Source organism: Malassezia vespertilionis, chromosome 9, assembly GCF_029542925.1.
Source record: "Malassezia vespertilionis chromosome 9, complete sequence".
NCBI lineage: Eukaryota > Fungi > Basidiomycota > Malasseziomycetes > Malasseziales > Malasseziaceae > Malassezia > Malassezia vespertilionis.
The window spans coordinates 313,046-339,077 of NC_079255.1; the positions used below are offsets into that span (position 1 = coordinate 313,046).

General features: G+C 58.3%; 15 protein-coding genes across 15 annotated transcripts; 6 read left to right on the forward strand and 9 right to left on the reverse strand.

Annotated features, from left to right (window-relative positions):
• Nucleotides 1-37: 37 nt before the first annotated feature.
• MVES1_003952 (uncharacterized protein) lies at nucleotides 38-1,923 on the forward strand (the record flags this gene model as incomplete). The annotated part of the gene is made up of 2 exons (XM_056208762.1): nucleotides 38-466; nucleotides 493-1,923. 2 exons carry the CDS (start codon nucleotides 38-40, stop codon nucleotides 1,921-1,923), a joined length of 1,860 nt encoding a protein of 619 aa, XP_056064737.1.
• An 883-nt stretch (nucleotides 1,924-2,806) lies between these two features.
• On the forward strand, nucleotides 2,807-3,976 carry MVES1_003953 (uncharacterized protein; the record flags this gene model as incomplete). The annotated part of the gene is made up of 1 exon (XM_056208763.1): nucleotides 2,807-3,976. The coding sequence occupies one exon, from the start codon at nucleotides 2,807-2,809 to the stop codon at nucleotides 3,974-3,976; it is 1,170 nt and encodes a 389-aa protein (XP_056064738.1).
• Nucleotides 3,977-4,054: 78 nt separating this feature from the next.
• Nucleotides 4,055-5,278, reverse strand: KGD2 (dihydrolipoyllysine-residue succinyltransferase; the record flags this gene model as incomplete). The annotated part of the gene is made up of 1 exon (XM_056208764.1): nucleotides 4,055-5,278. The coding sequence occupies one exon, from the start codon at nucleotides 5,276-5,278 to the stop codon at nucleotides 4,055-4,057; it is 1,224 nt and encodes a 407-aa protein (XP_056064739.1).
• A 196-nt stretch (nucleotides 5,279-5,474) lies between these two features.
• MVES1_003955 (uncharacterized protein) lies at nucleotides 5,475-6,552 on the forward strand (the record flags this gene model as incomplete). Its single annotated transcript, XM_056208765.1, has 2 exons — nucleotides 5,475-5,767; nucleotides 5,793-6,552. 2 exons carry the CDS (start codon nucleotides 5,475-5,477, stop codon nucleotides 6,550-6,552), a joined length of 1,053 nt encoding a protein of 350 aa, XP_056064740.1.
• Nucleotides 6,553-6,645: 93 nt separating this feature from the next.
• Nucleotides 6,646-9,897, reverse strand: BUD5 (Ras guanine nucleotide exchange factor bud5; the record flags this gene model as incomplete). Its single annotated transcript, XM_056208766.1, has 1 exon — nucleotides 6,646-9,897. The coding sequence occupies one exon, from the start codon at nucleotides 9,895-9,897 to the stop codon at nucleotides 6,646-6,648; it is 3,252 nt and encodes a 1,083-aa protein (XP_056064741.1).
• A 579-nt stretch (nucleotides 9,898-10,476) lies between these two features.
• On the reverse strand, nucleotides 10,477-11,553 carry STE7 (mitogen-activated protein kinase kinase; the record flags this gene model as incomplete). The annotated part of the gene is made up of 1 exon (XM_056208767.1): nucleotides 10,477-11,553. The coding sequence occupies one exon, from the start codon at nucleotides 11,551-11,553 to the stop codon at nucleotides 10,477-10,479; it is 1,077 nt and encodes a 358-aa protein (XP_056064742.1).
• Nucleotides 11,554-11,795: 242 nt separating this feature from the next.
• On the reverse strand, nucleotides 11,796-12,892 carry MVES1_003958 (uncharacterized protein; the record flags this gene model as incomplete). The annotated part of the gene is made up of 3 exons (XM_056208768.1): nucleotides 11,796-12,548; nucleotides 12,575-12,751; nucleotides 12,881-12,892. The coding sequence occupies 3 exons, from the start codon at nucleotides 12,890-12,892 to the stop codon at nucleotides 11,796-11,798; spliced, it is 942 nt and encodes a 313-aa protein (XP_056064743.1).
• A 213-nt stretch (nucleotides 12,893-13,105) lies between these two features.
• On the forward strand, nucleotides 13,106-14,605 carry ORC2 (Origin recognition complex subunit 2; the record flags this gene model as incomplete). Its single annotated transcript, XM_056208769.1, has 1 exon — nucleotides 13,106-14,605. The coding sequence occupies one exon, from the start codon at nucleotides 13,106-13,108 to the stop codon at nucleotides 14,603-14,605; it is 1,500 nt and encodes a 499-aa protein (XP_056064744.1).
• Nucleotides 14,606-14,834: 229 nt separating this feature from the next.
• On the reverse strand, nucleotides 14,835-15,674 carry SCS2 (phosphatidylinositol-binding protein scs2; the record flags this gene model as incomplete). The annotated part of the gene is made up of 3 exons (XM_056208770.1): nucleotides 14,835-15,548; nucleotides 15,598-15,610; nucleotides 15,664-15,674. The coding sequence occupies 3 exons, from the start codon at nucleotides 15,672-15,674 to the stop codon at nucleotides 14,835-14,837; spliced, it is 738 nt and encodes a 245-aa protein (XP_056064745.1).
• Nucleotides 15,675-15,952: 278 nt separating this feature from the next.
• MVES1_003961 (uncharacterized protein) lies at nucleotides 15,953-17,050 on the forward strand (the record flags this gene model as incomplete). The annotated part of the gene is made up of 1 exon (XM_056208771.1): nucleotides 15,953-17,050. The coding sequence occupies one exon, from the start codon at nucleotides 15,953-15,955 to the stop codon at nucleotides 17,048-17,050; it is 1,098 nt and encodes a 365-aa protein (XP_056064746.1).
• Nucleotides 17,051-17,254: 204 nt separating this feature from the next.
• VMA2 (Vacuolar ATP synthase subunit B) lies at nucleotides 17,255-18,712 on the reverse strand (the record flags this gene model as incomplete). The annotated part of the gene is made up of 1 exon (XM_056208772.1): nucleotides 17,255-18,712. The coding sequence occupies one exon, from the start codon at nucleotides 18,710-18,712 to the stop codon at nucleotides 17,255-17,257; it is 1,458 nt and encodes a 485-aa protein (XP_056064747.1).
• Nucleotides 18,713-19,584: 872 nt separating this feature from the next.
• On the reverse strand, nucleotides 19,585-20,034 carry MVES1_003963 (uncharacterized protein; the record flags this gene model as incomplete). The annotated part of the gene is made up of 1 exon (XM_056208773.1): nucleotides 19,585-20,034. The coding sequence occupies one exon, from the start codon at nucleotides 20,032-20,034 to the stop codon at nucleotides 19,585-19,587; it is 450 nt and encodes a 149-aa protein (XP_056064748.1).
• Nucleotides 20,035-20,099: 65 nt separating this feature from the next.
• IMP4 (snoRNA-binding rRNA-processing protein imp4) lies at nucleotides 20,100-20,984 on the forward strand (the record flags this gene model as incomplete). Its single annotated transcript, XM_056208774.1, has 1 exon — nucleotides 20,100-20,984. The coding sequence occupies one exon, from the start codon at nucleotides 20,100-20,102 to the stop codon at nucleotides 20,982-20,984; it is 885 nt and encodes a 294-aa protein (XP_056064749.1).
• An 847-nt stretch (nucleotides 20,985-21,831) lies between these two features.
• GUT2 (glycerol-3-phosphate dehydrogenase) lies at nucleotides 21,832-23,862 on the reverse strand (the record flags this gene model as incomplete). Its single annotated transcript, XM_056208775.1, has 1 exon — nucleotides 21,832-23,862. One exon carries the CDS (start codon nucleotides 23,860-23,862, stop codon nucleotides 21,832-21,834), a length of 2,031 nt encoding a protein of 676 aa, XP_056064750.1.
• Nucleotides 23,863-24,152: 290 nt separating this feature from the next.
• Nucleotides 24,153-25,969, reverse strand: rad17 (RFC checkpoint protein Rad17; the record flags this gene model as incomplete). Its single annotated transcript, XM_056208776.1, has 4 exons — nucleotides 24,153-25,522; nucleotides 25,549-25,684; nucleotides 25,711-25,776; nucleotides 25,823-25,969. 4 exons carry the CDS (start codon nucleotides 25,967-25,969, stop codon nucleotides 24,153-24,155), a joined length of 1,719 nt encoding a protein of 572 aa, XP_056064751.1.
• Between the last annotated feature and the right edge of the window lie 63 nt (nucleotides 25,970-26,032).

Genomic DNA, 26,032 nt, shown 5'->3' on the forward strand with positions numbered 1-26,032 from the left:
CTGCCCGCCGGCCGAATGCATTTTTCTCCCACGCCGTATGGACGTGGCGCGTGAAGACGCCGATGAAGTGCAAGCGGCGCAACCGCAGAGCGCAGCAGGTAGGGAGCATGTAGACGCACCCGAGCAGCAGCAGCCGCGCGCGCTGCCGGCGGCGGCCAACGCGCCGCGCACAGAAATTTTGCCGTCGCCGCGCGACATGCCACCGTACCCTGGCGTGAATACCGGCGCAAGTGTGCCAAACGGCGTGCAGACGCCCTTGGAGAGCAGCGCAAAGCGGCGCTCGCGCAGCGAGGGCGGCACGCAAAAAATACTGAAAGGACGCGGCGGACGACGCTTTGCAAAAGGCACGCGTGCCGCACCGGCGCCAGCGCCAGCGCCCACAAGAGACATTTGGCCCCGCGGCGCACTTGCAGACCTTGCGTCGCTGGGGATAGCAGACGCCGAGGAGGAGCTTGCATTGGAAGCAGTACGTTGCGCAACTACTCACGCCAGCTCAATAACGACTACTGCAATACGTGCCAAGGCCACGGTCGATTCCTGTGCTGCGACGGATGTCCCCGCAGCTTTCACTTTTGTTGTGTGAATCCCCCACTGGACGTGGACGAGATGCCGTTCCCAAACGGCACGCTCCTCCCGAAAAAGCGCGCCGACGCAAAAAGCGACGATCTGCGCGCAATGCGTGCTGACGCCGACGATAGCTGGTTCTGTCGTGTGTGCTTTGGGGAACGTATGCCTGCCAAGATGCCGAAACGTTACGGGCCCTTTAATGTGCTGCTGCAGCATGTCGAGCAGGAAAACCCCAGCATCTTTGCGCTTCCCGCCGAGATCCGGAATTACTACAAGGGCGTATCGACCGCCGCGGACGGTGCGTATGTCGATAGCAGCTCGCTGCGCCCTTTGAAACTCAATAGGAACGGCTTCATCGAAGAGCGCGATCCGTTCCAGCTGCGCAACAAACACGGCGACGCGGCGCTCTGCTACCACTGCGGCGGCTCGGCACTCCCGCTCGATCTCGTGCCGAGGACGCAGCGTACGCCGACGCACGCGGAGGAACTCGCCGCACTCGACACACTTGCATCCACGGCACTGGATCGGCACCGCCCAGAGAAGTGGCGCAGGATGCTCAGCTGCGATTTCTGCAGCCTGCACTGGCACCTCGATTGCATCGATCCGCCCCTGACAGGCATGCCGTCTGCAACACGCCGCTGGCGCTGCCCCGCACATAGCGAGCTTGCGGAGCCAAAGCTTCGCATCCCCCGGAATGTGCATCAGATGCGCACGGTCGATGTGCCGCTGTGTGTGTCAGAAAACGAGGTGGGGGGGAAGCGCCGCGTGCTGGGCGAGGTCGAAGTGCTCGTAGAGGACGATGCATGGGAAGATGCCGGGCCACACTCTGCCAGCATTCACTACCGCATCCCAGAAAGGACGATCCGACTTGAGTTTTGGCAGCGTGCACGCTTGGAGCGCGAAGCAGGCGCGCTGCATGTGCCAGATACCAAGGTGGCCGAAGTTGTGCGCGCGGCGCCGTTGCCTGCGCCGTTGCCTGCGCCGCCGAGCGCCGCGCTCGACCGCCTCGTCGCCGTCGCATTGCAATTGCCGAGCGTGCCAAAGGCAGAAAAAGAGCGGCTTTTGGAACCGGAGCTGTGGGCGCCGGCGGTGCTCGAAGAGAATGCAGCTGCATCAACTGCCTCGCTCGACGCCAATATGCAGCCGTTTCACGGCGCAGTGCGCACGACGTACCGTGCCAGTGACGCCGAGCCGCTCTCCCCTACGTGCGGCGAAGACTGTGCCCCACATCCCGCTCCGGTTGCGCCCCCGCCGGCGTTTGTATACCATAATGAGCTCGCAGAGCTGCGCGCAATCAAGCGGCTCATGGCGGCCAAAGGCGCCGACGCACTGCGCCGCTTTCTCCACGAGCCATGACGCTACGTATATAGCCATTGTAGCGTTGTATCTGTGTGTGTACGCCGGGCTGCTTTGTATCGAATGCACTGCTCTGTTGTATATACACTGCCAGCCACGTCGTAGCCTACATTTCCTCCTCATCGCTTGTCCCCACATAACAAGAGGGCTCTTTTCGCTTGCGTGCACTTTGCAGCGGATGTGCAGCCTCGTACAGTGGCGCTGCAGTGCACGGTCCGCGTGGCAAGTACGCACGCTCCCAGGCGTACGGCGCTGCGCGCAACAGTCGCTGCAGCGTTTTGTGCGCTGTACAGTGCCCTTGCATCGCCGCTTGCAATCGCGGCGGGCATACAACATCCATTTCCCCAATGGCGTGCGACAGCGCAAGCAGCAGTCTCCGCCATCTCGGGACAGCTGGTTTTGCAGCGAGTGTGTCAAATAGAGTTTGTTTTGCGCGCGACGCATACCATGCTTCTCGCTCCGCAAGCAGAATGGAAAGGATGTCGCGGACCGTGCATGCGACCAGCGCGGCAGGAGCAATGTCACGCACCTGTGCACACTTGTGCATATGCTCCATTCGCTTTGGTGCACTGTGTGACGGGGGTATATGCGACGCACACACCGCGCAGCGCGGCAGAATCCGAATGCAGTCGCGCGGAATATGCGCCGCAAGTGGCATCGGCTCCGTCGGACATGGCTCGTCCGCTTTTTGCATATTCTGCACCTGCAGCTGCAATGTAGGCTGCGTATGTCTGTGCGGTGCGCGCACCCACATCCTTCTCCTGTACGCAAACCCCGCAAACGCAGCGCCCGAAGCTGTGTTGGCCAAGGCACGGCGCAGCGCGTTGGTGCTTATCACGTGCTTATAAACACCGACTCCACAGCAACACTGGCTGCTTGGACGATGCACGCACGGCAAAGTTCCAGCGTGGGGGAGGACGTCTTGCGCGATACGCTGGATTCGACGCGTGCAGTGCTCGCGGAATCTGTCGGGCAAGAAGCAACTTTGCGTGTATTTGCGCTGCGCGATACATTACTGGAATACGCATCCACAGAACACACCACCGAGGACAAGGAGCTCCAGCTCGACTGGGATTTGTACCGCGATGTTCCTGGCGCACTTGAGGAGGAGGAAGAGCAGCTGCTTGACTACTTTCGCAAACTCAAGTTTATTTATCTCGAGCAGGAGACAAAGCTGCGCTTTCTCGCAGGTTTGCAAGACGATCCAGAGACCGGCCAGGAGCCGCAAATTCTGTCCACCGCCGATGTTGCACAGCGTGAGCACGACTGCAAGCGTGTAAAGCAGCAGCTCGTCGATGCAAAACAGCGGGTGCGCGATGTGCGCGCCGGAATCGACCAGCTTGCCGATGAAATGGAAGAGCCATGGCAGGCATTGGAGCGCGCTTCTGCAGAAGCGAGTGACCTTGTCTCGCACATCACCGATATGGAGCTGGAACTCGCAAAGATCAAGGTCGCAGAAGGTGTTCATGGAACAATGACGACACAGGAGGCAGAAACTGTTGCTGACGACCAAATTCTCGCCATGCAATCGCTGGACGACGAGACGACGCAGACGATGCGTGATGTCGATCATGCCAAGAAAGAACTCGCTGATTCGCTCAAGGCACTTGAACGGCTCAAGGTCGAGCGTGGCGCAGCTGAGAAACTTGCAAACGACGCCAAGCTCGGCATGGGCCGCGATCGCGGCCGTGATTGGGAGCTCGAGCGCATGTGTGCAAAACACGCAGCCAATTTGGAAAGCTTGCAAGAAGCGCTTGCCATCCGCTCGATTACCGCACCGAGCGCGACGCTGCTGCGGATTGAGTATGCACAGCGCACACCTGCGCCGAAACGCGCGCGAACTTCGCGCCTCTCGGCGCGGCCATCGCTCGGCGAAGGCGAGGCGCTCGTGCTTGAATTTGACGAGCCGGGCGGACAGCTATTGCATTTCAACGTACGCGATGCACAGGATGCGGTGGTGCCTTTGGATGCGGATGTGCTCGCATTCTGTGACGCTGCGGTGCAGAGTAATAATGTCGCGCTGCTCGTGCAGCGGCTATGGCAGGATGTGTAATGGTAGGGTCCCATGGCTGAATTTCTACCAAGTTGAAGTAGTATTCTAAAAAGTCTTTGTTCGCTACACAATTGCCTCTTACAAAAGCATCGTTGGCAAATCCTCAACGTATTCCTTGAGGCGCACAAGGAACGTAACAGCCTCGCGGCCGTCCAAAATCCTGTGGTCGTACGTCAAAGCAACGACCATGATCGGGCGCACTTCGACCTTGCCATCCACAACCCAGGGCTTCTCCTTGATTGCGTGCATACCAAGAATCGCAGCACCCGGCAAGTTGAGGATCGGCGTGCCAAACAGCGAGCCAAAGACACCGCCGTTGGAGATAGTAAACGTGCCGCCAGACATGTCCTCCAAAGAAAGTTTGTTGTCGCGCGCCTTTTTGCCGAGGTTTGCAATTTCATTCTCAATCTGCAGGATGCTCATGTCGTTTGCATTGCGCACGACGGGCGTGACAAGACCCTTTTCTGTGCTCACAGCGACGCTCAGGTCAACATAATCGCGGTAGACAATCGCGTCGCCAGGTGCAGGTCCCTCAATGCTCGCGTTCGCAGCGGGAATCTCCTCCAGGGCCTTGGCGCATGCCTTGGCAAAGACGCCCATAAACCCAAACTTGACACCCGTCTCTTTCAATACACGGTCCTTGTTGCGCTTGCGGAACTCCATCAGGTTCGTCATGTCGATTTCGTTAAACGTCGTGAGTGACGCCGCGGTGTTCTGTGACTCTTTCAAGCGCTCGGCAATGCGCTTGCGCATGCGGTTCATCTTGACACGGTTCTCGTTGCGCGAACCGGGAGTGGGGGAGGAAATGGACGGCGTGGATTCCTTGGACTCGGACTTTTTGGGCTCAGACTTCTTGGGCTCGGGCTTCTTGGGCTCGGGCTTCTTGGGCTCGGGCTCCTTCTTGGGCTCGGGCTCCTTCTTGGGCTCGGGCTCCTTCTTGGACTCGGGCTCCTTCTTGGACTCGGGCTCCTTAGACTCCTTGTCGTCCTCCTCCTTTTCTTCCTTCGGCTGTTCCTTCTCCTCACCCGCAGAGGCGCCTTCGGGTGGTGCATCACCCTCGGTAATCTTCAACAGGTCCTCACCGACCTTGACCGTGTCCTCCGGCTCGGCGAAAAACTCAGCTATGGTACCTGATTCAGGCGCATTGACGGAAATATCAATCTTGTCCGTCTCTATGGTGGCAATCTCCTGACTCTCTTTCACAAAGTCGCCAACCTTGACGTTCCACTCCTTCAGCGTACCCTCCGTGAGTGACTCAGCCATCTGCGGCACTTTGACAATACCCAGACGGCGCGCGGACATGCTGAGGTTACGACGTGCCGCAATAGATAACGCCGCAGTGTACATCGGCGTACTGCGCATCGCCACGCGAGTCGACATTGTAGACACAAAAGACAACATGGTACGTTTAGGACAGTCACCCGTGGCGCAGGCGAGTGCGAGGCACCGATCACGTGCTGCATCCGACGTGGCGCAGCGCGTCGGCAACTCTGCGCTTATGAGGGAAGACGCACGCGATGCAGCGCAAAAAAGGCCGCGGCAAGGCGTCACACGCAGCGCAGCGTCGGCATTCTGGACACTCGGTGTCGGTTCCGCTGCGGGATTCACATCGTGCGTGATTTTGCAGCCGTTCGACCTGCTGAAAACGCGCATGCAGCAAGAACCGCTGCATGCGTTGGCACACAATCCCACAGAGACGCGCACACAGCGACTTGTGCGTACATTTCAAGGCATCACACAGAAAGACGGGTGGAAGGGTCTGTGGCGCGGAACCACGCCCACCATTGTCCGGTACGTTGCGTCCCGCTGACTCCAGAAATGTGCCGGGCGTCGCTGCCTACTTTTACACCATCCATGAGCTGCGGTGGCTTGTCGCCGTGTGGCAGATCCCATGGCTTTCGGTCGAAGGCGCTATGCATGCGGAGCATGCTGAGGCTGGCTCGACGCTCGCCAAGCTCTCCACGCCTGGAAACCTGGCGACCGGAGCATTCGCGCGCGTCTCGATAGGATTTGTGCTCAACCCAATCACCGTTGTCAAATCGCGGTTCGAGTCGTCCAATTTTGCGCGCGATGCATATCCAACAGTACGCTCGTCGCTGCGCTCCATATACCGGGACGCCGGGTTTCGCGGCTTTTTCCGCGGCTACTCTGCCACGGCGCTGCGCGATGCGCCGTATGCGGGTTTGTACTTGGCGTTTTACGAGCACGGAAAGCATCTACTCAGCCGCCTAGTTTTGGATGGCACCGCGCAGGTCAATTCGGGCAAGTGGTGGGTCGTGGGCACGAGCAGTATTCTGGCGGGCACGTTGGCGACAATTGTGACGCAGCCGTTTGATATTATAAAAACACGCATGCAAACGACGCCCACCAACATTTTGGAGCAGGAAGCGCTGAAGCGGCGCAAGTCGGCAACTGCGCTCGCTGTTGCGCGCCACGTTCTTAAGACCAACGGAATAGGCGCATTTGCTGACGGGCTTGGCCTGCGGTGTGCCAGGAAAGCCGCCAGCAGCATGATTGGTTGGTCCATCTTCGAGCTGGGGAATCGCTGGGCAGTGCAGGGTGCGACGCGCAAATAGACATGTACATGTGCAAATCAACCGTAACGAGGAAATCGTGTAAAGAATCCATATTCGTGGCTGTATGTAGGTATATACTTATAATGTGTTATGTTACAATCGTTTCAGGATCGTGTCGAACAAGTTTTGCTTCGCGTCGGCAGTTTTGACTGCATTGCCCGAGATAGACACATTGTCCGAGGAGCTGCGCCTTGAGCTTGACCATGGCAGTGAAACAATGCTGCCACTGCGCTGGCGCGGTTTGTGCGTGAGAGATTCGCGCGGCTCGAGACACAGACTGCGTTGGTACAGTTGCTCAGCTGCGGCCGCGTAATTGTCCGAGGATGCCTCATCAAGCTCGGCGCGCAAATCGTGGATAAACTGCTGGATCTCGGGAACTTGGACAAGTGGGAAGGGGCGCTGGAAACGCTGCATGTCATTTATGATGCTCGCAAGCTTGAAGCACCGCACGAAATTGATCACAGGCGTTTCTTCGGCGCCAAACGAGCGTATTTTCGGGTTGCCGTCCATGCAAAAGGTAAGGTCGGTAAGCACGAGGCCCACAAACGGCAGCGCCGGGCCGTTGGTTTGTCGCAGCTGTGCACGATAGGTAGCAAAGTTGCGCGTGTGCTCCAGCACCTTGCGCTGCTCTTCAAACAAGGCCAGCGTCTTGCTCGAAAGTCCAGCCCACGTCTTTTTCAGGCGCAAAATGGTGGAGGAGTTGAGTGCGCCTTGGACGGCCATGAGCAGGTTGTAGTTCTGCAGGGCAAGACACGCGCTGCCAAAGCGAACAAAGAAGCGGAGGAGCTGCGTGCGCCGCGAAATGTCCGTCTCGCGCAGAATGCATTCGCCGATCCAGTTGGTGAGCTGTGTGGTGAAGGTGGACATCGCTTTGATGTGTTGGGCGTCGGAGAGCGGACTTGCATCTGCGCTTTCGTCGGCTGTGTATGGCGTGGTGCGGAAGAGCAGTTCGTTCGGGAGAATGGAGCAATAGAGCTGGCTTTCCACAATGGTGATCTGCCGCGCAAGCTCTGTGGCATCAAAATCCAGTACATTGACAAGCAAAGGCGAAGATGCATTGCGCAGCGAAGAGAGGAGCGACTTTGAAACGACGGGCGTCGTCTCCGGCCCGCTTCCACGCAGTTTGGGAGGCAAGGGAATGGAGTACATGCTTGACGTATCGGTTAGCGGCACATGCGCGCCGTCATTGCCGCTTAAACCAAGCTGCTGGCGCTCGTTGGAAGGTGTCTGGAGAATCATGCGAAGTCCACGGCCGTGTGCGGATAAATCAGTCCCAAGCACAGGATACTGTACGCCGTCGCCGAGACTATGACGGCAGCGGAGCAGGACTGCGAGTGCGTCGATGGAAGATTGGATCGCAGGCGCGTGTGGCTGCTCGACCAACGCTTGCAAAGAAGGCAGGACCATGAAGTCCTGAGGAGCAAGCCAGTAGTACTTGAGCCATGAAAAGATGGAGTGAACAACATGGAGCGCCGTTGCCCAGTCCTGGTGCTCGACAGAAGTGGTAAAGAGCTGAATGAGCTCCTTGCAAAGCTCTTTGGGCTCGGTAAAGGTGCGGAAACAGAGGAAAAAGGCGTTCAGCGATTTGTCTTGCCCGCCGCGGTTCGACGCGTTCAGCCACTGCAGAAGACAGGGGAGTGTGCCGCCGACGACGTGGCCTTCCTGGTTCCAGACGAGATCTTGCGAGGAGCGCATTGGAGGGTTGCTGGTAGCGTCTGCATCGGCCGCCGGTGGCAAGACGTCTTCCCACGTATCCCAGATCGAGTCGTGCTGGCACTTGTACCGCGGCGACATTTTCTCCAGTGCATGGGTAGTCTCTCTAGGCGCTTCGTCCTGGTTTGTGTATAAAAAGTTGGCAAGGGCGGTGGTAAGGTCCGCTTGCGGTACAGTCAAGGTGTCGTCGCCGTAGGACGAAACGTCGTCCTTGCTCGGCGAAGGCGTGGCCAAATGAGGCGACGAAACGGTGCGCTCTTCGGGCTGGTCATTGCGCTTCACGTCGGCATACACTCGTAACAAACTTTTTGGGGATTGCACATGGAAAATAACGCTTGGCGCATACTCCAAGAGCTCATTGAGTGTGCGCATGACTTTGTTTACGGAGCGCAGCAAGACAGAGGCGTTGGAAATCATAAGCGCTTTCTGCTTCGAGCCGGAAATTACCACACCGGCGCTCTTGTCTTCGGAATGGTAGGTCGCATTCGAGCGGAACGCAGTCATGGAGCTCGTCAGCAGCACCTGATTGTGTCTGTGCTCTCTTGCGAGCGATGGTGCGACGTGCAATGTGTCGATCTGTTCAGCCACACAGTCCACAATTGTGCGCAGCCCCTGAGCGCTCAAGAACATGTCCAAGCCAACGTCCATGAGGCGCTGGAGCGCAGAGGAAATCGAAATGTTCTCAAACGTGTGCAACTGACCCAGGAATGCAGTCAGCATCGAAGAAATCTGGTCGTGAAGAGCATGTGCACATGCGAGCATCTGCGCTGTGCTCAAGTCAAGCAGGCCGTACGTTGCATAGAGAAGGGTGGGGTTAAACAGCGATTCGATCGAGTCGCGGCGCACATAGTTGAAATCCAGCGGATTGGCGGCGATCAGTTCGCCTTGGCTGTTGCCGGACGAGCTGAGCGAGTCGCGCAGGCTCGAGCATGTGTCCAGCTGCGACTCTTCCTCCAGTAAAGACGACGTTTGGGTAGACAGGGTCTCGTCCGAGCCGACTTCGGGGTCGTTGACTTGGCTGTGCGAGTCCAGGTAAATCTTTGCCGCAATCTGCAGCGAGCTGTTCAAGCTTTCCACGGCCAGTGCACATTCATGGCTTTGGGCGCGTACAAACAGCTCGTGAATGGAGCTCGAGAGTAACTCCTGGAGAGTGTGCAAAGACTCCTGGACGGGAATGGATTGGGGCCGACCTGTGGAACGCGTGTCGCGTAGAAGAAAACGCGCGCACCCAAGAAAGTCGTGGCAGCGGCCAGGGGTATCGAGCTTTGTATCCACCGCGCAAAATGCGCTGTAAAGCGACTTTGCGCTGCGTATCATGGGCGCCAGTGCGTCTGCAGAGGTCTGTGGAAGCACGAGGGGGGGAAGCGCTTTGGGTACACTTGCGCGGCGCTCCTGCTCCTTCTTGGTCAGCTGTACAAAGGAGTCGTGTAGCGTGCTTGTCGGTAGCTTCTTCTCCATGCGCTTGGAGTTCCACACGGAGAGATCCATGAGGAAACTCGTGGGGACCCAGCCGCGACATCCACCCACCTCGATATCGCTCCAGCCAGACGTGTCTTGTGCAAGTAAGCAAACGATCTGGCCGACCAACAGCTGGACGCAGCCACTCAAATGGCACGGGTCAAATTGATGCATCGCGACTGCCCATTTCCGCGCCATTGGCTTTGCGTCGCCGGCCGTATCCCGTGGTGGATGCGACTTGGGCGATACATTGCCCGCGGTGCCTATTGTGCTGCACCTCGCCGCCCATGGATAGTAGGACGTCGTCTCTGAAAGCACCATGCAGTCTCAGAGCCACGGGCTGAGAACTCTTATAGACAGAATCAAGAGATACTCAATCGCGTGCGGTACAAGGCCTGGGATGAAAATGCCTCTACGCGCGTCCCTCAATATTGCGGTGACCTGCCGCAGGACACTGGGCCGCAGGCAAGAGCACCCTAATAACCACGTGGTAATGTACATCCTTATATTTAATTTATGATTGGCTAGAATTGCATGTATCGGCTCCTTGCAGGGATTTGCTGACCATCGCACGCGAGTGTTTGCTGGGGCATGCGTGTGCACGCAGGGCACAGCCATGTGGAGGCGCACCAGCGCCCAAGGCGCACGCATGCGTACTTTTTGGTGTCGTGGTAAGCACAACGGGGCCGGTCCAGTGACTTGGCAACGGCAGCTGTAAAGTTCACGGGCCGTTAGTATGTGGCCGTTTCGGTATCAATAGCCCAGGCGTTTCAGCCATCCCGCCATGTCCACAAAGCTGCGCTTAGACTGCCGCACATAGTCATGGTTCATCAGTTGCATAGGTGTGGGTCGTAGAGTAGGATCCTTGCAAAGGCATTGGTTCACAAAGTCGGCCATGGCCTCAGGAAAATGCATGTCGACGCTCAGCTGTGGGGGCTGCTCGTATACAATGTGCTGCAGCAGCTCCAAAATGCTCATTGGCTGGCCTTTTTGGCATTTGTACGAGTCTGCAGCGTCGCTACTCTGTACAGCAGCCTCGTCGGTATCCGTCGCAAACGGAAAACAGCCGTGGGCAAGCTCGACCATGGTAACGCCGAGGGACCACACGTCGGACTTGATCGAGTACTGGTCGCCCTGAATCCGCTCAGGGCTCATGTACGTGCTGGTTCCGACAAACGTATTTGCAATGGAATTGGTCAGCTCGCCCGACACACCAAAGTCGCACAGTTTCATCTCTCCGCGCCGGTTCACAAGGATGTTGCTTGGCTTGACGTCGCGGTGGATAATCCGATGGACCTCGTACAGGTAGCTGAGGCCATGCACGACCGTGACGACAATTTTTCCACATACGTCCACGTCGATCGCGCCGTGCCGCTGGTATATACGGTCCAGGGAACCCACATCCATGTACTCCATGCACATGTAGATGTGAATATCGCTCAAGCATGCGCCGTAGAACCCAACTATGTACTTGGACTTGCACTCGTGCAGGATTTGAAGCTCACGCAAAATCTGCTTGCGCACTTCCGGCTTGGCATCAATAAACACTACCTTTTTTGCCATCAGCACACCTGTAGGTATATGCTCGACCTTGGATACACTGCCGCCGTTGCCCGCACCTAGCTCGGAAAGCGTGCGCAGGTTGTTTGTCTGCAAATCGTACCGCTCGGGCGTGCCCGGATCAAAAAAATTGGCGGGCGCCACACCTTGCGGCACAGCGGGATTGGCCGCGGGTGCCTGCGACGCCATCCACTGAGGCAAGTCGAGGCGATCATGCGCTTGGCCGAGGCGGCCAAAGCGGCGCTCAAGGTCGTCCATTGGCTGCTCCATGGACCGTGCCGCCGAAGGGTCTTTTATGTGAAGCCCTTTAAAATTGCGTATCTTGCGCCTCGGCGATGACGCCCCGTTCATCATCTCACGTTGCGTCGCGGATCGTAGTGGGGTTTAAAAAGGCCAAGCTCAACGCTACGGAGAAGAGCGGCGTTCCTGCATTATATCCGATCGGGCCTCGTGCCAATCGGCTCGGCGTCCAACAAATAGCGCCCGATGCCGAGTCTGCAGCGCCGCAACTCCTACAACATGCCGCGGCGCGCCGTACGCCAATAATGCCAAGGAAGTAGCCAGTCGCGCTGCTGGACCTTGGCATGGTATGGGTTAAAGTCATGTGCCTCGAGTTTTTTCAAAAACTGGCGGGTATGCACGGCCAGCATGACTGGCCCAAGCGCGGCAGTTGGTACTTTGCCGCCGAATACGTCCCGAATTGCTGTGCGTGCAGTGATAATGTAGTCGTTTGCGCGCGTAGCAGTGTAGAAAATAGCATCGCGTAATCCGTTCGCCCCGATTCCATGCCGGAATACATCCTCTTGTGTGACATTGCACTGCAACAGGTACTCGAGAGGGAGAGGAAGGGTGGGTGTACGTGGGACGCCGTCCGCTTGCGGAGCGTATCGCGACGCGCCAGGAAGACCGGGGTGGCTGCCGCCCGTGTGTTTGGGCCGCGGCGGTGGGTGCGTGTGGAACGGCAAGGCACTGACCAGGATGCCAAGCCCGACTGCCTTGCCTAGATGCGAAAGCAGCTCGTCCATCGAGCGCTCAGAAACGCCCTGCAAATTCATCAGCAGGTACAGCATGCGCGATGAGGTCGACTCTGCATACCGCTCGAGCTCTTCTAGCGTGGGCGGCGCAAGTGGATCGCCGAGCTCTGCTTCGCGTGCGTCGATGATCGCATGAAAGTGGTCTTCTACAAGGCCGCCGTGTTGAAGAACTTGAGGATCCATGACGGCATCACGCAGTCCAAGGGCGATTGGGTGCTTTGGTGGCTGGTTCTGTGGTTAGCCGAGACTGGACATACGTCGTAAATATTGCGTATCGCGTCGTGCCACCATTGCATACGCACGCGGCCGACTAGCTCGTTGCTGAGCGTATCTTTGAGCGATGCAAGCTCGATGTGGAATGCACGCAGCGCGAAAAAGTGCGGCTGGAGCGCAGGGGGATATGCTATATGCGTCAGGTAGGCTGGGTAGTCGCGCTGCGAGACAGTATCCCGCAGTGATTGCGTTAACGTTGGGAGTGACGATGGGGTAGGCCCGGACGAAGAGGCAGTGGCTAACGTCCTCGCAACTGTCCCCACAGCTCTCCTTGCCACTGTCTCACGCACTGTCCCACGCATTCCTCTCGCTGTAAAGCTCTCTCGCACATTTTCCAGTGTATGTGCCGCAACCCTCGTCTGTGCAGCACCCGCGCTTGTCCAAAGCGCACAGCATCCCCGGCGTGCGCCGCTCGTCGCTGCATTCCACTCCATTTCGTCGTCGTTCGAGGGCCTCCACGCCCAGACAGACAAATTGGGCAAATTGGCACCGTGGACCCACTCCACATTCCGGCCATGCTTGGCAAGCGGACGGAGCGTGCAAGCTCATCGCCGCGTACGCTGCAGGAAGATGAGGAAGGAGGCACAGGCGAGGGATCTACCAAGCGCACCCAGACACGTGCGTTTGAAGCCATGTCGTTTGTGCGGCCGACCTCGAGCGATGCATGGTTCTTGTCGAATTCGCACCGCCGCAACTTTGCAAGCCGCAAGCTCGGCCGCGATCTCCTGCGTGGTACGTCCGGCACAAAAATCTCGCAGGTGCTCGGGCCGCTCGATATATCACAACTTCCCCGCATAGCCCAAGCCTCGAAACAGGACGGCACGCCGGATCCGCCCGCCCGCACGCTGCATTCGCATCTTGCATCGCAGCTGCACCTGCGGCCAGACAGGATCGATATGATGCTTGCACAGCTGCTGACGGGCTTTAATATCATGCTCTATGGGATTGGCGATAGGATGCGTGTCCTACACCACCTTGTCGAGAGCGGCGCGAAAAAACACGCCGGCGCCGCAGTGCTTGTCCAAGGCGCCGCAGGCCGTGCATTGAACGTCGATCGGCTCTTGGATGCGATCGAAAAAGCACTGCGCATCCACATACCCACGATACCGCCATTCAGGCAGTCTGCAGAGCATGCAGTCGTGCGCTTGTCGCGCGTGCTGCAGCGTGCCGACCGAATCGCTCAGTTTTTGGAGCACACAGCGCGCCATCCACGCGCCGAGCACCCCCAGCGCCTCTTTCTCGCCCTGCTTGCTTTTGACAGTCCACTATATCACACCACACGGCTACATACTCTTTTGCATGCGCTTGCACGCTGCCCGCACATCCACATTGTCGCGAGCGTTTCGCACGTGCATGCCGGCCTGCTTCTCGACGGTGCTGCCGGCGCGTTTAGCCATGGAATTTCGGGCCATGCCGAGCACTACACCGCCCATGCGCGCGATGTGCGAGCGCCATGGCTGTGGCACAATGTGACTACGTTTATACCCCCCATTTCAGAGATGCTGCACTCGCGCGGCGCTACCATGACGTCCTCCGCGTCGCTCTCTTCGCAGCTTGCCGGGCTTGCCACACTGCGCCTTCCGCCCGCGCTGGACCTTGCAGCACGGGGCGCACGAGGACGTGCGCCCGGCACGAGCGGCCCTATCCCCATTATCTCGATTGCCGCGGCGCTCCAAGTCCTCAATACCATTACGGCTCGCGCCCGCACGCTGTTTGCACAGCTCGCCGTGCTGCAGCTTGGCGCTGCGGAAGGCGCGGCGCCGGACGCGGAGCCTGCCAACGCACCGCGCACGGCGTACGCCGAACTTGTGCGCGGCGCACTGCAAGAGTTTACCGTGTCGAGCGACGACGGCGTCAAGCAGTTGCTTGGCGAAATGGTCGATCACGGTTTGGTTATGGCATGGCGCGGCACCGCTACAGTCCACAGCAGTCACGCAATTGCGGCGGGGGATGAGCTGTCGATTCCGCTGCGTGTGGCCGCGCTGGAAGAGGTACTCACAGAGATGGATCCGTGACGATTCAAGACAAAAAAGACGGTTGCTTTTTATAGCCTATATAGCGACAGGGGAGGAGAAATATGTAGGTCGCATTCACAGCGTTACTTGCGTGCCCACCATGCGTGGAGCTTCTGCCAGTAGGGTTCGCTGTACGCCTTGATACCTTTCTTGTCATGCACGTACCGGTGGTAGAGCTGGACAAGTGTTGGGCAGGACAAGGTGCGACGGCTTGCTGCTCCTCCCCTACTTAAAAAAACAGGTAGGTCACAGCAAACACGGCGATCGCAATGGCGGCGACAATGTGCACCGGAACACCACCCTTCTTCGACTCGAGTTGCGTGCGGCTGTTGAGCTGTGCGCGGAGACGCTGCACCTCGGACTGGAGGTCCTCGGAGCTGGCGGCGACCGGGACAGCGGGGAGAGACACAGGCTGCGAGGCGGGCGTGTTCACCGCGCTGAACGAGCCAGCGGTGATAGGGGGCTGCACACCGGCGCCAGCGCGGGGCGCGAAATCATTCCCGCCGTAGCCACGCGAGCCCATGTAGGCAGTGCCAGCACCAGCGCCGGCGCCAACATCACCAGCACCAGCCACAGCCTGGGCATCGCCCTCGTATTCTTCCGGCACCGTAGCGCTGGAAGACGGCAGGAAGACACAGCGAAGCTTGTGCTCAAACACAGAATCCTTTTGGCGCTCCTGGACAGCCCAGAACTCGTTGATAGGGAGCGTCTCTTTGTCGGTCGGGATCAAGGCGGACTGTACGAGGAACTTGTCGCGGCACTTGGCGCTCGCAGGCGGCTCCTCCTTCATCGGCTGGAGGAGCACCTGGACCTCCACGCGCTCACCAGGCTCGATACGGCCCGAGTTCGGGCGCACACAATACTGCTTCGGCGCGGTAGTCTTCACCTTGAAGGCAACCGGCTGGTCGTTGCCGTTCGTGAGAATCATTGATTTCTTTGCGACCTGCGTCAGAGGACCTGGGGGTTAGCACGTTTTATGCAGGGATACCTACGCGAAAAGGCGAGCTGTGAATGAGGATTGATTCTGAAGGTAAGCGTGCCGCATCGCCCATACGTACTCGACAGACATGGTGAGTCCAGGTGAGTCCAGGTGCAAGGAGCGGAAAACAGCGGCGTTGTGGGCGTGCCTCGGCCGGGCGAAGCCAGGCCCGCGTCGACGTCACTGTCAGCACGCGTTATGTGGAGCAAGAGGCTCGTGATTGGCTGCCTTCTCCCCAGGAGAATCCACGGGGGGCCTGCGTGAGCATTACTAACGTATTTGCCGGCGGGTCGACCGACCTGCGGCCGGAGGCTGGTACGGCTGGCTGAAACCAGCCGAAACCCCACACCAATAAAAAAAATAAAAAAATGGGCGATACAAGTCTTCTTCGCCTTATTGGCGTGCGTAAAACCAACGATCCCTGGGTTTTTGAGGGCGTTTCACTGCCCGGCCGTGCTGGCAATTTGCAGCCGATTGCGTATGGGGGTTGCGCGGTCGGAACGGCTATTATCTCTGCCGGCCACACGTTTTCACCAGAGGCGCGGCTTGTGCCGTACTCGGTGGTCGGACAGTTCCTTGGCCCTGCGTCACTCTCACAGCCATTTGTGTGTTATGTCACGCCTATGCGTGATACACGCACCTTTGTCACTCGCCATGTCATTGTCAAGCAACGCAGCAAAAAGGGTGACCTCCGCTCGGTGCTCGCACTGACGCTCGACATGATTGCTTCGCCGAACTCGACCAAGGCCGCGCTCGAAAAGAGCCGTGCTGAGAACAAGCATCCCGCTGCAGTGAACTCCGTGTTGCACTACCAGCCGAAGCCGAGGAAGCCCACCAACAATGTAGAGCAGCTGATGGACCCCGATACGTATGTGGCAATGCGTATCGAAAGGGGCGAAGTCGATGAAAGCGTCGTTGGCATTTACCAAGACTTCCTCGATCTCTGGAGCAAGCTGTTTGAGGGCAGGGTTGTTGAGGACAACATACTATCCGAGAACTTTATGGGCATGCTCAATACCGACACCTCCCAGGACGGATTGCCGCTCCTCGAGCGTCGGTCCTGGGATTGGTTCCGTGCACGTGAACCTCTTTCCAAGAATAACGGCTCCGAGACCATGTCGGAGGCCAGCCCGGATGGCCTGCTGCCCGTTTCTAACACGATTGCGCAGACGGCGTGCCTTGCACTGGCTATGGATGGAATGCTTGCATTCATGCCGCTGTCTATGGCCAAGTTAAACCTCGCAGCTGCATCGGCTGCATCGAGTATGGACTTTGCGTTGCGTTTGCATTCCGACGTGTTTGATATGAACGCATGGCACTTACGCGAGGCTAGGCCGGTTGCTGCGGGCTGGCAGCGTACGTTCACCGAGGCCATGCTGTACGACGAGGAGGGGACGCTGATTGCGAGTGCCTCGCAGCAGTGTGTCCTGCGTCCTGCCGAGGGCGAGCCAAACGCGAAGATGTGAAATAAATGGGGCCACGACCGGGTAGAAAGTGAAAAGGCGAGTTGGGCGCTAGCTCGCTCCATTGGCGAGGTGTAGATCAACCTAGGCTACATGACATACTCTGCTAAACTCGGCTGCATCACACAGTTTTTCTTAGCCGGCATTACAGACTTATCCACGATCTTCATTCTACACACAGTGCTCATTTCTTCAACGAAATAAGTTCTATGCCCCCTCTCGATCCGTCACGCTCGGCTTGTCAGTGTCGGGCTGCTGGGTCGAAGAAGCGTTGCGCGAATAGTATTCCTTGAGGATCTTGGGGTTAATACGTGTAAGCATCTCCTTGGGGAAGGTACGCAGCAGCGTCCAACCCAAATCGAGCGACTCGGAGATGGTACGCGACTCGTACGGACCCTGCGTAACAAACTCGCGGTCAAAGCGCTCCATGAACTCGAGTGTGAGTTTGTCCTCGCGGCTGAGTGCATCCTCACCGACGACGGCCTTCATTGCAGCGGCGTCGCGCCCCATTGCATAGCCGGCATACATCTGATTCGACACATCCGAATGGTCTGCACGCGTTCGCTTCGGCCCAATCGCGCTCTTCATGAGACGAGACAAAGACGGCAGCACATTGATCGGAGGGTAGATCTGACGGTTGTTCAGGTGCCGGTCGACATACAGCTGTCCCTCGGTGATGTAGCCAGTCAAGTCGGGAATGGGATGCGTGATATCATCGTTCGGCATGGTCAGAATCGGGATCTGTGTGATAGAGCCAGCACGACCCTTGACACGGCCGGCGCGTTCATAGATCGTGGCCAAGTCCGTGTACATGTAACCGGGGTAGCCGCGACGACCCGGCACCTCTTCACGCGCCGCGCTGACTTCACGGAGCGCGTCTGCGTAGGAGGTCATGTCCGTGAGCACGACCAGTACGTGCTTCTCGAGCTGGTAGGCAAAGAACTCTGCAGTAGTAAGAGCGAGACGCGGCGTGATAATACGCTCAATGGTCGGGTCATTGGCGAGGTTCAGGAAAAGGGTGACACGGTCCAAAGATCCGTTCTCCTCAAAGTCCTGCTTAAAGAACCGCGCCGTTTCCATATTTACACCCATAGCGCCGAAGACAATACTAAAATTATCAGCGTGGTCGTCCAGCACGCCTTTGCTTTTGGCCTGCTGCACAAGACCCGCCTGGCGACAGATCTGCGCGGCAATCTCGTTATGTGGGAGACCCGACGCACTAAATATGGGGATCTTTTGGCCACGCGCGATCGAGTTCATCACATCAATCGTCGAGATACCCGTCTGGATCATCTGCTCTGGATAATCACGCGAGGCAGGATTGATCGGCGCACCGTTAATGTCCAAAAAGTCCTCGGCAAACACTTCGGGCCCTTTGTCAATTGGTCTACCCGAGCCGTTAAAGATCCGGCCAAGCATATCCTCTGACACAGGGAGCCGCATCGAGTGACGCGCAAGCTCAATATGCGTGTCCCTTACGTCGATGCCAGACGTGCCTTCAAAAACTTGAACAATCGCCTTGGATCCAGACACCTCTAGCACCTGGCCCGTACGTTTGGAGTTGTCGGGCAGGGTCAGCGAGACAATCTCGTTGTACGAGGGGAACTTGACATTCTCCAGCACTACGAGCGGGCTGAGGTCAGCGAGGAGGCGCCACGCACCCATTAATGGCCGACACAGTGCGGTAGTCCAGGCGTGGCTCTACGTGGTAGTCCTTCACCCTGATGTCAGTTTCTTAGAGGTACGTACGCAGCTTGCGCATTCAAATCGTAAAGCTCTTTTTGCGAAAGCTTGGCGTCGGACATTGCGGAGCTGCTCTGGTTCGGGGCGAGGAAGCGACGCGGCCCGTTTCTGTGCGCACAAATGAAATTATTTCAAAAGTACCACTCACACTTCACATGCCTGCATGGATGCAGCGGCTCGTGCGTGGGTATGCTAGTCGTGCACGACTTGCAGAAGTGGCGTGGGAAGATATGAGCACACGTAGAGCGTGGATAGACGCGTTTCGCGCAAGGCCGCTCGGTCCAAGTACGTCCTAGTTGGCTCACCATAGCCGATGTTCAGCTCCAATTCATGCGCAGCGCTGGACACGGCGGCCAGAATGTGAACAAAGGTAAGCGGTGCGGCGCGACTGATGCCAGTAAATACCAAGGTGCGCGCCAAGTTTATACTGGGTGAACATGCACTCCCTGCGGCACTCGCCCAAGCGCTCGCGACAGGCTCGGTACGTGCACGCAACACTCACACAGCCACTCTATACCCCATCCACTCACGCATTGCAGGTCGCCAGCGACCGATTTAGGTCACAGCGGCAGAATGTCGAAGACGCACTACAAAAGGTATGGATGCGTTGTTCCTCACGCCAGATGCACGCCGAAATATTGCGCGTTGCTGCCAAAGGACTAAAAGGCGAGACTGCGCCGGAGCAGTCCCAGAGAGTAGCTCGTTTGGAAAATGCACATCGCACACGCGTCAAGCAGGAAAAGCAAATGCGCAGCATGACCAAGCGCGGTCGTCGCGCACGTCCGTAGCTACCGTCATTCGCCAATACGTTTTCCGCGCAGCGCGCGTGCTACACGTTCACGCAATGTACGGCCAAAGTCGCCGAGATGCGTGCCTTTGGTCTTGGCCAAGTACTGGTCCAAGCCGCCGTGCTTTTCAATGGATCGCAGTGCCGATGCAGCCACGCGAGTGCTGATCCACGCTTGCAGCGTCTCGCTCCACAGGGATTTGGACTGTACATTCGGAACCCATCGCCTGCCCGTCTTGTGTCGCGAGTTTGGGATCGAGTTGCCGAACTGCAGAATCTTGCCGTCGTACAGGCCTCGCTGTGCACGCTTGAAGGTATGGCCAGCGTGCGCCGCAGCGACATCCGTGGGACGCGAGGCCGGCGACGAGCGCGCATCGGTCTTGCCAGAGCGCCCCGGTCCCGAGCCGCGCGCGCCACGGTACGTCGTCCGCGACCAGCGCGCCAGCGATGCGAACATGGAGAAGAGGCAAGGGTGTGCACGTGACACGACCTCGTTGCGCCGCAATTTTTCCTGCGCGCTGCATGCTGCGTCGACAAGCGCGAGAGCGCCGCGAGTATGTGTACAAAAAGGCACTCGAGTCCAAACAGCGCCAGATATACGAGCGTAAACAAAAGATCCGCGAGGCGCTTGCGAGCGGAAAGCCGTTGCCGCCGGAGTTGCGCGGTGCAGAGGCGCAGGAGCTTGCCAAGCACCTGACGCTGGACGCCGCGCAGACCGAACCTGAGAGCTCGATCGATGACGAGTACGCACGCGCTGGACAGTACGATCCGCGCATTTTGGTTACAACGTCGCGCAATCCGTCCTCGCGACTGTCGCAGTTTGCCAAGGAGCTCCGGTTTGTGTTCCCCAACTCGACGCGATTGAATCGCGGAGGCTATACCATGGCAGAACTTGCATCTGCCGCACGTGCGAATGGAATGACGGACCTGGTCGTTGTGCATGAGCACCGTGGTGTGCCGGATGCCATGGTCGTCTCGCATTTTCCTCACGGGCCGACCGTGCTGTTCTCTTTGCACAACGTCACATTGCGACATGAAGTCGCGACGCACAGCGACAGCACTGTGAGCGAACAGTACCCACATTTGATTTTTGACGGATTCGGGGGTCGGCTTGGCGATCGCGTGCGGAATGTGCTTCGTTTCTTGTTCCCTGTGCCGAAAGAAGATGCGAAACGCGTGATGACGTTTGCAAACACTAACGATTTTATCTCGTTTCGTCATCATGTGTTTGTGGCGTCGCACCGCGAGGCGCATCTTGCCGAGGTCGGGCCGCGCTTCGATATGCGCCCGTACGAAATTCGGCAGGGCACGATCGAGCAGAAAGAGGCTGACGTCGAGTGGGTGCTTCGTCCATTTATGAACACTGCGCGCAAACGCAGTCAGCTTGCAGGATCGGTGTCGACATGAGGACACAAGACTGTAGACAGGTGTATGTATGTACGATAATTTCGTAGGGCCGCGGGCTTTGCGCTGCACTTTTTTACAAGGCACCTCCACCTTGGTTCCACGACGCGAATGCACGACCGACGCCTGCAAACGGCCGATCCTCCCAGACGCACCGACTTTGATATATTGCGCGAGCATGCGCGATTTTTACATACAGATGATCTTGCACATAGCTACGAAGCACAACTCGCGCGTGCATACTACGACTCCTTGTACAAAGAGGTACGCATCGCTTTTACTCACCAGTTTGCTATTGCGAATCTGAAACACTACCGGACCCGGGGGATCGCACTCCGTTGGCGGACGGAAGAGGAAGTACTTGGTGGCATCGGACAATATACCTGTGCAAATCAGCGCTGTGCGCGGCATAAACGGCGCACGCGCACGGCGCTAAGCGAGTACGAAGTCCCTTTTGCATATCAGGAGACAGAGACGGTGGAAGGACATGTACAGCGCGTGCATAAAGAGGCGCTCGTCAAGGTATGCCCATATGATGTTTACCGTAGCTTGTGCTGTGTACGGCATGTGCGGAGAAATTGCGCGCCATGCGACGTTCGCATAGACGTTTGGGCGCAGACGCATCACCACCATCACCGCACGAAAACTGGCACGGCACGCACGTCACTGCCCCACCGCACAAAAATAGGCACGGCACTCACGCCACTACCCCACCACACTAAAACAGGCACAGCACCCACGTCACTGCCCACACCTGCTCTACGGTTCAGTAGTCCATATTCCCTAGAAAAACCTATGTGCACCAACAATCATGCGCTGGGGTTGGTAGACGCTCTCGGTCGCTGCGCAATCAGGCAGAGGGCGTTACGACGGATGGGACGCGAGTCGAACCAGTCTCGCTCCAGCGGCGCGCATCGACAAGCGGCACACTAGCAAGCTCTGCGCACCTGGATGGATCGACACCCATGCTTGCAAGGAAATAGATGGCCTCCTTGAACTCTTCCAGCTTGCGCGTCTCTGTCCAGTTAAGCTCCTCGCCCATAATATCAATCACACGCGGAAGCGCCTCAATGGTCGCTTGCGTGTCGAGGAACGACAAGCGCGAGCGGCGCGCGATAAAGTCGGCGACCTTGGCAGCATACTCCATACGGGTCGCGTAGCGAACCTCGGCCTCAATGTAGGGGTGCTGCGAGTCAAGGCGAATGCCCGTCTTTGGGTAGCGTTGGCTAGTTTCCTCCGCAATCGCAAGCACACTCCATGCACGGTCGCCGTACGACGTCGAGAGATGCATGGCAACATCCTGATCTAAGCCGTACTCTTGCAGCAGACGCACATACATGGTCCTCGACCACTCGTGGCTACCAATCAAGCGCACGTTCTTGCTGATGCAAGCGCGCAAGGGCTTGAGATCAAACAGCTGAATCGCACGGTCCACCGTTTCCTCGGCCATCTCGCGGTACGTTGTCCATTTTCCGCCTGCAATCGTGAGCAAGTTATTGTCTGAAACGGTGATCAAGTGGTTGCGCACAAGGCTCTGCGTGTCCCTGGCGTTGGGGTCCTTGACCAAGGGGCGGAGACCGCTCCATGCGCTCTGCACGTCGGAGCGCTTAACCGTCACGTCTGCGTTCAAGTAGTTGCGCACCTCGTCCAAAATCCACATGATTTCCTGTTCGCCGGGAATCGGCTGATCCTCAACCTTGGCTGCAGTGTCCGTAGTGCCGGCAATCGTCGAGCCCTGCCAGGGGAGGAAGAAAATCACGCGACCGTCGCTGGTGGCAGGGTCGAGCAGACCCATGCTGCGGGGACTAAAGTAGCCGGGGAAGGTAATGTGCACACCGGACGAAGGAACGACAATTTCGGGTACCGTCGGTATGTCCATCTTGCGAATGGAGTCGCAGAAAGGACCCGTCGCATTGATGACACCCTTGGCACGCACGTCAAACTCATCGCCCGTGAACCTGTCGCGTATCCGGGCGCCTGTGATGCGCTCGCCATTGCCGTCTGACCTGGGCGACTTGTTCAGCTTCACCACCTCGGTGTGGTTCGTCGCAACAGCGCCATGCTGGATTGCGCTGAGAATCAGCGCAATATTCATGCGCGTGTCGTTCTGCTGGCCGTCGTAGTAGACGACACCGCCGGCGAGATTGTGCGTGCGGAGCATGGGGAAAAGCTCGAGCGCCTTTTTACGGCTGACCATGTAGCTAGCACTCATATTTTGCGAGCCAGCAATCAGGTCGTACATCTTGGTGCCAATCCAGTAGTACGGAACTTTCCACCAGCTGTAGGCAGGAATGAGGATGGGGAGAGAGTCGCTCAGGTAGGGAGCAATGTGCAAAAACGTCTTGCGCTCGTTGAGTGCCTCGCGCACCATCTTGTACTGATCATAGTCGAGCTGCATGATGGCCTTTTGGAGGTAGCGCACACCACCATGCACAAGCTTGGTCGACTTGGACGAAGTGCCGGCGCCAAAGTCGTCGCGCTCGACAAGCGCAACCTTGAGACCGCGCGTGGCGGCATCCACCGCGACACCAGCACCGGTAGCACCACCGCCAATAATAAGCAAGTCAAAGCCCTCATCATTTTCGCCTTCCTTGGGCACGGGGTATGCATGCTCCACCTCAGGGATGGGGCTGCTGCCTTGGGCACGGTGCTGGGGAACCAAAAGCGACTTGCTGCGCTCGAGGGTGCCGTCCGTGCGGAGATGGACAGTCGAAGATTTCTCGAGCGCCTGAATCATTTGCTCACGTGTCGGAGGCGACCAGTGCGTCGCAGCCCGCACGTCCTGCGCCACAGTGTCTTCGTAAGAGCTTTTGCGCGGCGTGAGCGCATAGACGGCCAAAGCACCGATCGCAGCGCCGGTCAAAACTACTGCAGATCGCATGCGGGGGTGTTTGAAAAAACCTTTTGTTGCCGTAGTGCGCGACGGAGCTTGCGACAGTCTCTGAAGCGTGGGGCGCAGCATGGTGCGTCTCGCAATACGTCGCAGGCAGGCGGAAGAAGGATCAAAGATGCCGCTCGGAACCTCTTTCCGACAATCTGCAGGTCGCTTGGAATATCGGGTGCATTGGCCACTCACGGGGCGCAGCACCCCGGATACGACAGCGCAGCCTATGACGGGCGACTAGAAATATATCACGTGCAGGTAGGCACCACAGCCATTGGCGTCTAGGGCTACAAATCGTCTAGTTCATCGCCCGAGGGAAGCCCCTCGTCGGGCGCCGGCGGGTCTGTGCGCGGGGAAATGCACGCTTCGCTCGGCACGTCGAAATCGGGCGTACCGTCATGGACGTCCATCGGGACGGCGAGTGTGTGCGCCGGAGAAAATGCGAGAAAAGGCGCCGCACAGCGCCGCACACGCTCGTCGAGCTGTGCGATCCATGGCAATGATTCGGTAGCAAAGGCAGCGCGTGCATCCATAGCATGCATAGATGTATCGCAGAGTGCCGACGTACCGTGTAGCGCGTCGTGCGCGTTTTGTACACACTGCACAATCTCACCTTGACGCCGTGCACAGTCCCAGAACGCGGGCTTTGTGAGGACTTGTCCGCGCCGCGGGACGGGCGAAGGCAGGGCCAGCAATGCGGCGCGCATCGTGATGAGGAGGCCATACGGCGCTGTGCCGGCGCGCATGTTCATCTCGAAAGTGTCCGCAGCACTGAGTGCGTCGAGGATCGGCGCACACTCTTCGACACACTCGGTGAATTGCGGCATATTGTGGTGCAGGTAGAGCACAAATGTAGATGCATCGACAGGTAACTGAGCGCACATCGCGTCGACATTTACCAGGCTTGTGCGCTTCTCCTGCAGCCACGGGCGTGGGGGAGCAGAAGCAGCGGTTGGCATTTGCATGACCGACTGCATCAGCTGCGCGACGCGCGACGGGGTATCGAGTTTCGGGGGGGTCACAGACTCCGTTTTGGGATCGCCCTCGCGTTTGTTGTACAGCACGCGGCCAAGCGCATGAAAAAGCGCCAGCGACGTGGCGCGCGCAGGCATGGCCGACGCCAACTGTGTCGCATCCATGTGCCGTCCGGAAGCAGCGAGCGCAAGTGTGTTCACTGCGCCACGCACATCGCCCGCGGCACCAGAAGCAATTTCGTTTAGGAGCATGCGTGGAATGTGCTGGGCAGGCGCCGCGCGCAGCAGCGCAGACTGGATCATGCGCGCGGTCATTGGGTTGAAGCAAATCTCGGCAAAGCTCGAGTGTACACGCACACTCGGAGGAATCGCGCGCCGCACATCCATCTGCGCCTCGCGCCGCGCCCGCCAACTGTGCTCCGTGCCTTCTTCTTCCATGGGCACGCTGTCTGAAATAATGCACACAATCGGTACATTTTGCGCGCACGGCGTTTGCACGAGCTGCTCGAGCACGGCGTGAAACTGCGCGCGTGTATCCTCGTGCGCAAGGTTCGGCAGGTCCTCCACGAGCACGATTTTCCTGCGCCGAGGCGCAGCCATTGGCACGCCGCGCGGCACAAGCGGCAGCGTTGGGTATCGTTGTGCAGCGTGCACAAACGCAGCAAAGCGCGCAATGGCCGATTCTGTTGTCAGTTTGCAGGGTACATACGCCGCATGCCGCCGTCATAAAATCCATCCTTGTTTTCCCACTCGACAATCTCGAAATCGAGCGCATCCGCCTTGGCCAATGCACGCACGGTGGCGGTTTTGCCCGCGCCGCTGGGGCCTGTGAGAGCGAGCATGCGCTTGTGTTAGTGTGTTGTATACGTACCCTGTACTTGCCCATTTTCGGATCAAACGCGCCGGCGAGCCACGCCTGCACATCGTCGACTTTGCGCTTGTGCACGCATAATGCAGACTGCCATGAGTAGCGCACAACATACCTTGCTTGGGTCACCACTCGGCGGCGCATGCTGCATATGGCTTGGAGGCGCATGCTGTACTTCGTACTCTGCAGGTGGCCGCGTCCGCTGCGTAAACAAGAGCCGCGGCGCGTCCCCGCCAAGCTTTCGCTTCGCGCGCGGCGGCATGGCAAAGACAACACCTCCACATTGCTGGGCACGCAAGCTTCCACGTGCAACGTTCGTTTTCGT